The 14528-nt window shown below is 43.6% G+C and overlaps 1 protein-coding gene across 3 annotated transcripts in view; it reads right to left on the reverse strand.

Moving 5' to 3' along the window:
• The window catches only part of EPHA4 (EPH receptor A4), a 101658-nt gene that overhangs the window by 52794 nt on the left and 34336 nt on the right, over positions 1–14528 (reverse strand). For all 3 annotated transcript variants that reach the window (XM_059822407.1, XM_059822408.1, XM_059822409.1), the window contains one exon: positions 5975–6130. In XM_059822407.1, the coding sequence (XP_059678390.1) occupies positions 5975–6130 (156 nt within the window). The remainder of the gene's footprint in view (positions 1–5974; positions 6131–14528) is intronic.

A 14528-nucleotide genomic window follows, 5' to 3' on the forward strand; every position in this document is an offset into this window, starting at 1 on the left:
AGGGAGTTAAGCAAAGACATCCAGCTACCACTGACAGAGGTATGGGAAAACTGATGTTTGCAGGTGCCACCCCTGTGGGCTCTGGGTTTCTCTTCCAAAACCGCTATATTAGAACATTTTGCATTGCCACGTATGCTAAGACACGTTATCGCATCTAATCTAATACACTGTGCTGCAGACAATACCAGCTGAGTTCACTCAATCTTTCGAGATAAAAAGAAGAATTCCACTGCAGATATCAGAAAGTTATGTGACAGGCTGACAGGAAAGAAATCCAACCAGAAAAATAAGTTGTTCTGCCACTGGCCCAACTGCTGAATTTCTTACTCTGTTAGCCCTCTAATTTACTTCAACGACTCTACAGAACTGGGTCCTACCTAACCAAATCAAAGCCCCCACTTAACTGAGTAAATGTCTCTGTTAATTTAAGGCTCCAGCCAGAAAATCAGAAGACAGCTAATAAACAGTTGCTGTATTTAAAGCAGTGACAATTTTAACTCTACTGATTATAAACACACATTGTCAAATTACTCCCGTCTCTTCTCTTCAAGTCATAACCACTCCCCTTCTTATTCAACATTTTCTCAATTCCTTCAGACCATTACCACAGACGAGGGGAGACAGCCTTCTCCTTTGAGATTCCCATCACTCACAAACCCTTTCTCTTGGTCTGGCAGCAACTGATGGTCTATTTTGCCAGCCTATGTGGAAAAGAAAAATCATTCTCTCCATACTGCCTACCCACTGTTCCCTCTGATCTTGCAACTGCCATACTGCACCTTAGAAGGCATTTTGACATACTGTTTACATAATGAACAACCTTATATGATGTTTTAAGAACAAAATAATTTACTTAAGGTACGGACATATATAAAGACGTGGAAGAATTATTATGTCATAAATTTAACTTCTGAAGATCAGAGGTATATTATAGAGAATGGGCTCCAACAGGAGAGGTTAGACTGAATTAGTGCCAGAACAAGTATGCAAACCCTGGGAAGGAAGCATGGCAAAGCCAACGCAAAGCTACCTACAACATACTAGCCAGCATGACCGCGCATTGTACCCTACTTTCTTATTCTTCTAAAAGGTAGCAGAGTGATAATCGGCGTCTGTCTGGAAATTTAGAAGAGGCACAAGTTAAGTTGAAGGAAAAAGAGCTTGTTTATTTAGTAGTCTAAGCTATCATAATAAACATATCCTCAAATAATCAGCTCCTGTGTAATTACTCATTTGCAAGCACAGTTATTAGGTAGGTAAATTCACTCTTTTTTGAAAATGCAGGTCAAATATTTACCTCTGAGATGCAGTAAATGCAACACAAGATTGCGCTAAGGGCGTATATTAGACTGTAACATTTACAGAATTGAAGTGTTTAGACCTTTCAGACCTTTTTTAAAGCCTTGACCTTGGAAACAAATAAGGACAGTGTTATTTTAATGTGCATTCAAATTTTAACAACACAGTCACACAGCTCTAGTGGAATCCACATTTTGTTGCCACTGTAGATTGCTCATCATTTCATTATGGTTCATTATGCTGATAACTGTCAGAAAGCATTAGAAGCAGGAGCCTTGAGTAATAGCACTGAAATGGTAATTTAAAAACAATATACTTTCTGGAGGAAATACAGCAGTGCACTAAATTCAATTAGAAGAGGCGACTGTAAAGACAAGTAAGTGACGTTTGCTGTTTGAAGTCAGGCTCTTCGATTTCTTGATAACCTAAACTGGAGAAAGCCTTTTTAAAGCAGGCACTTTTCTCTTGCATCTTACTAAATTTGCTCTCATTATCTCTAAGCTTCTCTGGTATAAACTGTCTTAAATGCAACCATTTTAGAAATATTTCAGGCCACGCCAAAATATCAATCAATCAGTCACTGTTTGGGTGGCACAACAGACTAAATTATTCAGGGTCATTTACTGAGACAGATTTCAAGCTGGACAGTCTATGTTGGTAATCTCTCTTTTGTAAAGGGCTCCCAATTAAAAATCATTAATAATCTGAATCGAACAGACAATATAAACAATACAAAACCGTTGCGTACTCACCCATAATGTGAGCACTGTTTGTTAAGAAACAGTTAGAGAATGCAGCTCATTAATGGTGGGGACACAGGACCAATGCCCATTAACTTGGGTGGGAACTGCACCTGCCTGCACCAGGCTGCAATCCACATAGTATCTCCTTATGGAGAAGGAATTCAGGGATGAGGACCATGATTGAGATTGATTGTTTTCCAGCCTCATGGATTTGTGCATTGGTAAGGCAATTTATTCTCCATTAGATTGCTAACCTTATGAAAGACCCATCCTCTCAGCAAGTACTGAAATAATAATGAAGGTCTGAATAGTTGCCTTAACATTATTTTTGCAATACTTCCAAATGGGAAAGGCATCCGTGTTTTCCAAAGTTTGTGTTCAAGTGTATTACAGGTCAATCATACCATCTCTATGCCCAAGCACACAGCTGACAAGCCCACTGTGCTTCAGAGTTGAAAGTCTAAATTCCTGAGTTAGGTCAAAGCGGCAGATCCAGGGCAGCTCTACTCCTCAGTGGTGACAGACACGTTGATGACTATCCCCATGAGACAAGCTTGAGGAAAAAGATGCATCAGTAAACACATGTATGTCAGGGTGTCTACGCCTGGCCTTGCGACACAGCCCACCCCGCTGTCTCCTGTGCTAATGTCCCTCTACATTCTGTTCTTACTTGTATGAGATTTAAGCCAGACATAACTACTCACTCTAGCAGAGGTAAAACAGAGCAGAATACTAAAACTAGAGTTTGAGTAATCTGTTTAGAATGGATGCCTGGCTTACCTGAAGGTTAAGTACAGTGTTTACAACTCAACAATGGATGGAGATGTCAGAGAGTGGCGTTATGGAATGAAAAAACTCTGGAGCACCTCTGCTGACCAACGCTTCAGGAAGTAGCTGTTCCTTTTATTACTTATCATGGGAATTGCAAGAAAGGAAAAGGAAGGGGAATTCTCCCATTCCCTTTCATCCACTAGCATAATCAGGCTAATGGAAAGTCATAACGGTCTTCTTCCCCCAACCTAGAAGGCAAGATAAGTGACGAGGCCAGCCAGCTTATTACTAAAGGAAATCAATAGCCAAGGGTCAAAGCTTTACAAAAACACATCCTAAGAAGGCTGAAGTTCTTCATCTTAAAAAGTGTTTAGAAATAATAAAGAAAGCATCAATCCACAGTCCATTCCAGGTGTTCTCTCCAAATTACCCAATGTTACTGTTATTCACCTGGTCTAATAGTTCTCTGAGTGAACAGAAACCTGATTTTACAAGCCAGTGGAGCAGAGTCTATCTTTTTGCTAGAAGAATGGATCTCAGATACTGTGTTTTATTTCTTCATTAGTGCGCCGTCACACTGAGCGATTACTAAATGCAGGGCTGAATGAGAATACCAGGGTTAAAGAGAGCATAATGAACAAAGAAGGTGCCTGATTATTATGGCTGTCAGCACAAGGGAATTGGGTTTGTCACCTGGTTTAACCAACTGGTAAGAACTGATTAGAGTCTGAATCCGTCTGAAAGAACCTTTGATGTTTACAGTCCCTTCTGTCTCCACATCTTGTCAGGAAAGGCAGACAAACAGGGAGCTTCTTCTGGAGGGACCTCCTTCAGTAGAGGCCCTTGAAACGCTTTCTGTCACTTGCCTCAAGCGCATGGGCAGAAGGCTACTCAGTGCAGGGAGCACAGCAAACAAATGGCCCCCCCAGAAGCCCCTTGCACCCCACACCTTGCACAACGCAGAGGTGCGCCATGCACACAGGGCTGCATTTTGTGCCTGTGCAGGTACCACCATCGTAGCAATGTTCAAATACTGCTAAGGCAGACCTCAAAGAGGGGGTATTAACGAGCACAGCAGTGGGTGGGGGAGCAAAGCTGCCCCACAAGCCAGCTCAGAAATAACCTCTGTGTCTTCCTTCACCTTGGATCACAGAAAAAGAAGCCCTTAAGCCACAGGAAAATTCAAAGCTATGAAATGGGACCTCCAGAGACAGGTTTGTTTTCCAAGACCAGGTGTCCGTGGGATTGTGGTGTTGGCTTGCCTCTGCATGCCAACTCCTCCTAGACTGCTGCAGAGATGAAGACTGAGGCCAGCACCATGGCCCTTGCCTTCTCTTCTTCCCTCTTCGTATTTTCAGGGTAAAGGACCAAGAACAGGGACTTCAACTGTGACTGACCTCTGAAGACAGGAATGGGGAAGGGTGCCAGAAGTATGCCCAAGACTTGACAAAAAAGGGCTAAGCTTGCAGGGGTACATTTTGCAATACAAGCAAACATACATATCATTTGCTCACAATTCCCCCATCTGGAAGTGTTTTGCTCTCTCCTCATACTTCACTCACTGCACATGCCTATTTAAATTCAACCAGTTGATTACTAATTTGATTTCAATTTGGTCAGGGTATCACTCACTAGGACCAGGGCTTTATGAGAAACTTTTGCTGGTATAATGTTATTTAGGGTGTACCTTCCAAACAATAGTTTTATTGTTGCAAAAAGACTTTTTTTCCTATCAAAATAAATGGTCAAGCTTTATATCTCCTACTGTAAATTATATTATAAAAGGCATGTTCTTACCCACTTCAGCAAGGTTTCACAATACAGTTAGACCTCCACCCTCAGTCAGCATTTGGCAAGGGATATACAGACCTCTCTGCTTTCCTACTAAGCAAAAGCAGCTGCTCCTGGCTATGCCCAGACCTGCTTAACCACCACCCAGCAAAACTCACAGCTGAAAAGAAGGAGATCACTGAAGAACAGCTGGAATCAAGGGGGTGTGGGGAAGGGATGAGTGCTGGCTTAGTTATGGACATACTTTGTTTCTGCCTTGTAAGGGAGAAATTAAGATTTAAACAAATGTGAGTCATCCCTCCAAAATTAATTTGGAATATATTAAAATGTTACAAAAGAAATATCTCAGCCTTCCCTCACTCACAGACACACACACACACATACTCTCTACATAAATATACAGCTGAACTCCAAAAATCTGGAAGCATTTCCAATAGCTTTCAGGGAAAGCCACACATGGACATCCCCTGGTAAAATACAGCCCTTTCACTTATTGTTTCAAACTGCTCTGCTCCTGTAGAAGTGAAAACCGAAGAACGAGATGATCATGATTTAACACCAGGGCATGCCTGGAATCCCAGGTCCGTGGCTGTGTGAGCCGTTAACCAACACACAGGCCAAGGAGTTGTTCCAGCAACCTCGTGGGTGTGCTCAGTGCGCTACGCCTCCTCTTCTCCCTGCTGAAGGCATTTTGGTGGAACTAAAGCAAATTCCATTTGCTGTACGTGATGTATTTATCTACAAAGGATAAAATAAACCATAGTTTGGGTGTTTGTTTCATTAAGGCTTAAGACTTATTATTACCACCCCTTTCAGGGAGCATTGTTATGTTCCTAAGGGTCACCAGCTATATTTTGAGCAAATTAGATATATAATGAGATTATAAATATTACCTATTTACCCTAGCTCATACAATTATGAGAAAAGCTTTCACAATTTCTACAAATATCAATATTTAAAGAGATGAAAGGTGATGTGATCTACTGGAGACAGGTCCTTGGACTGGAACTTAGACCTGGTATTTTATTTCCAACTCTGTTACTGAGGTGTGCGAGTCACTCCTCTTTTGCGGCTTTGTCTCCTCCCAGTCTCCTGATTTATTTATACTGTAAGCTCTCAAGAGTCAGTGCAACCATGTCACTGTTAGGAATTCAGGACTGAGAACTAACGCTTTCTCTCCCAGAAGCATGATCCAAAATGCAAACGGCATCTGCAAAGGGCTGTAAGAGCTCCTGAATGCTGCTCTCAGAAGCAGGACACTTCTTAGAGACACAGATCTCCAGGCAATATTTCCTACATACAGAGTGAAAGACAGACAGGAGAAGACATGGATGATAAAAGGGGAAGAGACTGTTCAAAGACCAACTTACGAGTGCAGGGCATGGAGGCAGCATCATTTTCAGCTCGGAAAAAGCCCCGATCGCAGGTGCAGGAGGTAGAGCCTTCCCAGATGGAGTAGCTGTGAGGCGGGCATTTGGCACAAGCAACATCTGTCGAGAGAGCCTTGTAGTATCCGATTTTGCAAGCTAGATGGAGGAACAGGAAGGGAGAGTGTTACTTGCCCAGGCTGTGATCATAAATTGCTGGCTTACTTATTCAAAATCAAGGCAGGAGACATTTCAAAGAGATCTAATGATGTCCTCTTAGCCCCAGGTGAAGAATTAACAATCATCACACTCTTAATGAGTAATCCTATGTCAGGGGATACTGATTTCTAATTCCAACAAGAGCCATTTTAAAAGCTGGCTTGGAGATGGTAAAAAAAAAAAAAAAAAAATTATACTCTTCTATTGACACTGCCAGAAAATCAGCTGCCTCTTTGTGCTTACTGTGGAGTTGCATGTTGCTTAACCCATGTCCACCTGCATTCACACACACACACAGAGCATGACAAAAGGGGTGCAATTGGTTTATTCTATGACCACTTAAGGAATGGCAGCTGACAGTCAGACACTGCCAATTTTTAAGAGGGAGTGGGACAGGAACCCACTGGGATTGGCAGCGAGGCCCTCAGCCTAACATGCCCGGAAATGGCACATCTCCCTCCTGGCAAGGCAGAACTCATTTGGCTCTTTCTCCCCAGGGAGGAAATCAGCAGTGCTCTCCCCTCCTGGAAGCCAGGGCATAGCAGTAACTGCACCACTGCCACCAGGTCCCACGTGCAGTTGGCAAGCTTTAGGTGAACATCCTCTTCATAAATGCAATGCTTACACGGATGGCTACTTTTACATCACTTGGAAAAAACTCATTAGCATCATTAATAACACATTTTAATCGTGGCTAACAAGTATGACATCCTAGAAATTCCTCCCTTGGCTAGCGATAAAAGCCCACCGTCCCCACCGGCTTTCAGCACTACGGAGAACAGAGAAAATACCCAGGTACGCACATGTGTAAAAAGGAAAGGCTGTTCCGAGTATTTACCACATGACCCACTCTCACATTTCGTCATTTATCACTTACGTTACCTTTAGGGTTCCCCTGCTACGCTCAGGCTCCAGAACATGGGGTGCAGCCCCCCACACAGCCAGGGCTCACTCTTTCTGTTTTACCCTTCCCTTAGTCCCCCTTGTTCTTTCCCTCTTTCTCCTATGAAGCCTCCAATAGGAAACGGAGAGGGATTTTAGTAACACATTTATAAAACAGCAAGTTACTTCACTCTTATTAACCAAAGCCATTTATGGGATTTCCTTAACGAGTCCTAACTTTACGACGTGCCGTGCACCATCTATAAGAGCGCTGTGAGATCAGTCTGCTTTCGCTCACTGGGGCTGTCACTGGACCCGAAGATCTTAGAAAAACACATTGCTCAAGCGACTAAGATTTATGCTTCCACAGTTTACATGCATCACATTATTAGATAAGGTTCAACCTGCAAGGTGCTTTTTGGCCATGCTTCAAACGGCCTTGGGGTTTCGATTAAAATCAGAAACCACAGCTTTGGCAGGAAGAATCACAGGGGTCAAACCCAGCCTCGCCACATCAGAGACAATTAGTCCCTGAGCACAAATACAAACCCACTGGGTACGGTCTATCAGCTAGGCTGTCGCAGTACACAAAGGCAACTCGTGTAAAAGAGCTTATTCTGCTTGGGATGTGAATTGCCCAGGGAAAAAAATAAACACGGAAAATTACATTTCATTTTTTGATATGATTTGCAATGTCTGGTGAGTGAGTTGTACTATCGCCACGTGTCCTCTTGTGCCTGGTTTAACAACAGCAGCAGTCAAGTGGTAGATTCTGATCTGAGATATTATTCCCAGTTTTCACTGTCACAGCTCAGATCAGAAATATGCCTAAGCCTGTATATGACCAGGACAGACACCGACAGGCAGAATCTTGCTGCCATATATAAAAATAAGGCACGGAAAAACAGAATACGAGAGGAGACCAGGCTGACTGCTCTTATCCACAAAATTCTTTCTATGATTCAAGGTTTCTAAAATAAAACATTACTGTTAATACGAATATCATAGTTCACAGAAATTATTAAACGAAGAGCTACCTTTTGCATCTTCCTAGTATTAAAACACTTAGAAGATAAACAATCTAATACAAGACTGAAGATCCTGCTCGGGCTTTATAACATGCTGTTGGAAAGGTAAGAAAATGTCACAGATGAAGATTTTTGCGACCATTCCTCCTCCTCCTCCTCACTGTTTTTTCAGAGTCAGTGGTTTAAAAGGCAATAGATGGATACAGTGGGTACTGCAAGGTCAACAGTCTCTAATTCAAGGATTTCTTTTTCCCTCGTTCCATGCACTGTATTTTGTTTTCTACCATATTAAGCCAAGATCATTAATATTTCAAGACCCGAAGAAAGCTCTCCAAACGCAGTGGCTGCTCCTAAAGCACACGCAGCCATTTTGCTTCAAAGATCACCTACTTCTGAACAGTTAGTTTTCTTCATTTTCATGTGCTCAGAGGTTCACCACGTTTCAGCACGTGGCATAAAAGGACATTAGAGAAGGTGTTGCATTAAACCAGTAGTTCTTTGCCCCTAAGAGCTCCACAGTACCATCCCTTAAAAATTCAAACCTAATCCTGTAAAAGCCATTCTTAGCATGAAGTACTGCTGACGCACCTATTACAACCAGCACCTGTTAAGGCTGCGGATGGGCTTTTTTTGAAGGTTAATGATTTAGCAGGCAAACAAGAAGCCTGTACAGAACCTGTTCCCTGAAAGTCTTTATTGCTTGCTCATGACAAATCTCCATGTGGCTGCCTTTCTAGGAAGGATTTGCTGGGTGACACTCAGCATGAATGGCATTCTTACACAGCTTTCGAAAGCTACCATTGTAAAAAGATTAGTTCACATGTGCAATGCAAACTTCGAATTCAATTCCTTAGCTTTGCCTTAGTTAGTTTTTTCTGTTAGGTTTTTTTTTTTTAAAAAAAAGGGAGAACAACATCTTTTCTCGCGTTCAGATCACCCTCAAGCGTAACAAGGTTACAGTCATCAGCACTAGATCCAAGGAAATTCTCAAACAAGTATATCTTCAGCATGAAAAAGCTCAGTTTTTCCTCAGAACAAATCACATTGACTTTAAAAGGACATCAGCTTGAAATAATCATGCTGATATCTTTGAGTTCTAATGTTAAAATCTATTTGATTTCTATTTCTCTTAACGTGAGACAGGATTTGTCAAACGTTGCTGGTCATCACTAGATGCCTTTTTCTTTTTTTTTAATTTACCAGAATGATACATGTTAAAACTGCAAAAACTGCTCTGAAGAATTATGGAACTTCAGTCAAATCTGGATGTAAATTTCTCAAGCTGTTTTTCAAACTCCATTTTCTCATTAAAACCTGATTTTCAGACTCATGGCTTCCTCAAAAAAAACCCCAAAAAAACAAAAGCATGTGTGGGCTGGAAAGTCTGCTTGCTTGGTCTCTCCAAATGCTGAATTTTCTATTAGAAAATTTCAGCCGGCCATTTCAGAATTTACAAACTCATCTCATAGTGGATGAGGTTCTAATCACATTCTTTTTAGTCACAGCTACAACAAAATATACCTATTAAATAATTTTTAACTATTTTTAAATAAGTTATGTTTTTTTCTGGTGGGGTGAGGAGCTCTAAAAAAATTACTCTTCCAACTTTAAAGTTGTTAAAAAAAATCCCCCAATGCTTGCTCTTAAATTGTTCCTTTGTCCTTGTTGAAATGGCAATGAATCTTTCTATCATAGTTTGGAAAGAGCTTGACATTCTTAATAGTTCTTTAAAAAAAAAAGCGTGTAATGTCTTGCAAAGGCTTGGATAAAGAAACCATTCCGATCTCTTTGTTGACAAGTTCCTAAATCATTAAAAATGCGAGCTCCAAGTAGGAGCTTTGGTAGTGCCATGGAGGCAGCGCTCTGCTCTTCACCCACAAGAAGGCTAAGCGGGACTCCGGAGCGGAGAGGGAGGAGGCCCCGGCGCCGGGGACGGGGGGACTGGCTGAGCTCTGCGCAGAAGACAGGACGGGGAAGGTCCAAGCGAGCCAGCCCGGAGCTGAGAGGCGCCGGGCAGGAGCGGCAGCCCTGGCAACCAGGGACCAACGCCAGAAGAAACACTTTCCACCTGCTGCCTCAGCCGCCGCTGAGGATGAGAATTCGCAACCGAGAGAAATAACTGTTTTCTACATTAGGAGCTAATACAGAGAATGGTTGAATAAACAAGCACAGAAACATGGTTTTGCTCAAGTAAATCTAGTTAAGTCAACGAACTCACACTGGAAGAAAATTTGACATAGATGTTCTAAAGTGCTTATTTGCAGCAGCAGCAAAAATAAGTAGTGGGGTGGCAGTCCTGTCCAGGGGGAGGTACGCAACAGGCACAGGAACGCTGGACTGCGGAGCCGGCGCCCTACAGATCGCTATGCTAAAGGCTGCGATCTCCAAATAAGTTCTGCGAGGAAAGGGCCCTCAACCAGGACAGGATCAGCAACCGAGCACAAACCACGCTCCCGCCGGACCCCTCCTTCCCAAAAGGGACCAGCGCAGCACTGAGAACATTTATTATCACAGGCAAGTGAATAATACAGCTAAAAATCTGTGAAGTTAGCTGAAATTTCAGAAACTATGCATTTAATAGTTTCCATTTTTTGAAGCAGAAAATATATCAGCTACATAGTCATGAAAATTTCAAAAGTCCTTGAGATGTAATTTTGACTCAAATCTCCCTCCACACACAACAGAAGAGGGGAAACTTTTTTGAAGTCAATGATTGTAGCCAACTTTAATGAAAAACCTGAAAATAGTATTCTCGGTGAAATGAAGGACAAAGCAAATAATTTACGAAAAGATATTTCAGTGTCAGGCTTATAAATTTCAGTGAGAAAATAAATTTGTGTTTAAACACTTGAAAAAATACTTTGATAGCGTATTTCATGTCTTTCATCACTGGTTACTTTTTCTACAGCTCTTCACTGTCTGGAAATATTTTAAGCTCATGTTTTAACTGCACCCTTAGGAACAAAAAGTTACTTTTAATTTTCCCCTCTAATGCTGTTCTTATTCTTTAAGAGGATGAATTTTCTTTCTCGGATTGTAACAAAACCACATCTGCCACATAAGTAAGCAGCATCTTCTCAGCTCTCTTTTACTGTTATTACCATTTCTGAACAGATTTTTGTGTGTTAATTATAGAACTCAATTGTTTGGATAGTCTCTTTTGATGAGCTTTCTGCCCCGCACCATGAACCCCTCTGTTATTGTACAGCTGTTTTACTTCCAAATGCTCATCAGGGTTTTCTAGTTGTCAAGCTGTCCCAGCGACTAGTTCTTTTGACCTAAAAGTCAAAGAAAGGGAGTCACCCTTGTCTCCCCGACATGAATACCGCAGGAGTCCCAGCGGCCCCCCTAGTACCTACGAGACAATGCCTTTCCAGATCATTGCCACTACAAGCATAATTGGGTTTGGGGTGAAATGAGAAGATTTTAAATAGGATGAATTAATGAGTTTCTTGTAAAATTAAGTCGTTCTCCTGGTCCAATCTAATTACTCACTGTAATGTCCCTGAGGGTGATAAATAAAGATCCTTAGAAGCCGGGAGAAGGGAAGGAAAAAAAAAAAAAAAAAAAAAGAAAAAGCTTTCGCTTGAGCCTTTCTTAAAAGTCAAGTTGTAGAATTTGATGCGATGTACCAAATGCTGTTTCCAAATGACGTCAGATTCCTTTGATGTTCACATTGTAAGATCTTTGCCTCCTGTTAATAACAACTGTACGATTGCTACAAATTAAAAGGAGTTCCCCATCTTTAACTTGTATCTCTGATGAGAAAACCACTATTTCTACACACTAAGCATATATTTCTGGTGCATGAATGACACGAGGAATCACAAACACAGTCCCGCTAGGGAAAGAGCCTAGACTGTTTTACTTCAGAGCACTGTTACCCCATGATTGGGTACAAACCTGGGAAGTTCAAAACAGAAATAAAGGGACCTTGGAGCACAAATGTGCTGTGATGTGAAATCCAAACTCTGTTTAAGCCACTGAAACTGTGCACGCAGGTACACTTGCAGGTATGCCGGCAGACCTCCTGTGCAAAGCCACAGCATAAACTGAGTGGAGGAGCTTTTCACACAGCCAGTCTGAACAACCTCTAAAAAAAAAACAACATCTTTGGTTATTTCTTTCCCAGTCTAGCAACCTCGGCTACAAGTGTGCAGCTTGTGCTGTGGTTTGTTTTTTTTAAATGCCAGGGACTGACCCCATGATGACAGGAGAGCTGCAGCCCTGGCAGGAGCGGAGGAAAGCACAGCCGCCCCGGCCAGCCCACAGGCGCACTCCGCTCCTCTGCTGGGCTGTATCGGGCTTCCTCCAACAGTTCCTACAGTGGGGACCGGAGATCTGGTAGCCGGTGGCTGCAGGTGATGTGACCCTGCTGCTGCTGCTCACCTCGCACCCACGTCCCTCCCAGAGCAAGCTGCAAGCAGAGTGCGGCCCCTCTCCCCCACTGCCCTGGACAAGCCCAGCCTGTGCACCAGGAGGTTTCCGCTCAGCTGCCGTGAGGATCACCTTCCTCTGTGCCCCAGGCACCCAAGGCAGTGAGAGGAGAGGGGCAGCAGGCACCCAGCCCCCGGACAGCACAGGATCCCCCGGGGGCTGCCTGGAGACAAGGCCATCCCAGGCTGGGCTACGGCAGCCGGAGGTGGCAGCCGCACAGTGGTGCACTGGACTGTCCCCTTCCAACCCACGCTGAGCATGACCCTTGCGAGGCCAAAGTCCACATCCTCCAAGGGAGACCTTATCTGGCTGGATTTTTCCCAATGCAATAATTCTAAAAGATAGACAGACACAAGGCACGCGGTCTCCAGCTGCACAGCACCGCAGAGGCAGCTCTCCATCAGCCACCTGCACCCACCCGAGCACCTACAGCAGCCACTGTGGGAAGACTCAGCCATGCCGGACCAAACGATGGTGGCTCCGCTGCGGATGACTGTTGCAGCCCTTTTGGCCATCAGGAAAGGCTCAGCTGCAGACAGCAGGACGAGGAAGAGGAGGACAGCATCCCAAGGCAATGGCTGTAGGTAGTCACAGCACTACTCAGAAACTTTCGGCAATCCAGTGGTGCACTGCCTGGTGAGCATCCATGGTGAGGTGATGATCACCTTGTTGATAAGTGGCCAGATTATTTTTTTGGGGCTCCTAGGAGACAAGAAATTCAACTGCCTACTTCAGTTTCAGAAGTTAAAAGAAGTGAGGCGCAAGGAGCTGGAGAGATCTTTGATGGAGAAATGAATTACGATCACCATCCAAAGTCTCTCCTTAAATCCTCAGGAGGGAAAGGGATGAGGCACTCACTGCTCAGCACCAATTGCCACAGCCTGTCAAAGATGGCAGGGAGCGGCTGTGCACTGACATCAGCCAAATCCCTCTGCACCCAGGCGGCCAACCTTACCAGTGAAAACCAAGGCAAAAAAGTCTTTTCCATGTCCTTGGTCACTAGGTCTCCCCCCCCACTAAGCAGTGGGACCATATCTTCCTCAGCCTTCCTTTTGGTGCCTGCAGAAGCAGGTGTCCTCGGCGTCCTTCATATCCCTCACTAGGTCCAACTCCAGCCAAGCTTTGGCTTTCCTAACTCCTCCCCTGCATCCTCAGGCAATGGCTATACAATACAGTCCTCCTGGGCACTTCTCTTACGTGTCTGAGCTGCGCCAGCGGCTCCCTGCCCATCCACCCCGGCCTTCTGCTACACCTGCTCGGCCTTCTGCAGCTGCAATGGGCTGTTCGTGCGCTTTCAGCAGCTTGTCCTTTACAACCCACCAGCTCACATGGGCTTCTTCACTGCCCTCCTGACAAACAAATTCCTGAACAAGCCAAAATTTGCTCTCCTGAAGTCCCAGGCTTTCTTTTTTCTTAATATACGTGAAGTCCAGTGAAATAAAACAGGAGAAATGAAGAAGTGGCTAGCTCAGCAAAGGGCACAAGCGCAACAGGACAGGACATCTGATACAGCAGTCTGTTCAGGAGAGCGCTACAGGCTGAAACAAAACGGCCAGGTGTATGGTACAAGAACTAGAATGGCCTGTTAACCCCAGCCAAGGAGGTCTTGTTCGCCTGGGTGTCATTGTCTTGATACAGCCTTCAGAGTCAATTGTCAGACTTCTTTTACCGTGCAGCCCTGCACTTACTTGGACACCGCATACTGCAGGCACAGACCCACGGCACCGCCGGCATCCTTACACTTCCAAATCCTCTCTGCAAGGACAGAGTTTGTATTTTTGGAGTGCCGCTCCTAAGCAGTATCAGTTCTCCTGGGTTTTACACAGAGAAATGGTATGCTTGTCTTCTACAGAAACTTTTCAAACCAACTTGTATCTCATACAAAAGAAATATAATGATGCTGATAAGCCAATCATTTTAAAATCTGAAACCTACTTTATCAGTCACCCTTTTCTAAGGAAACCAGAGAGTCAAAAGCATAAAAGAAAAAA

This window comes from Gavia stellata, chromosome 11 (genome assembly GCF_030936135.1).
Source record: "Gavia stellata isolate bGavSte3 chromosome 11, bGavSte3.hap2, whole genome shotgun sequence".
NCBI lineage: Eukaryota > Metazoa > Chordata > Aves > Gaviiformes > Gaviidae > Gavia > Gavia stellata.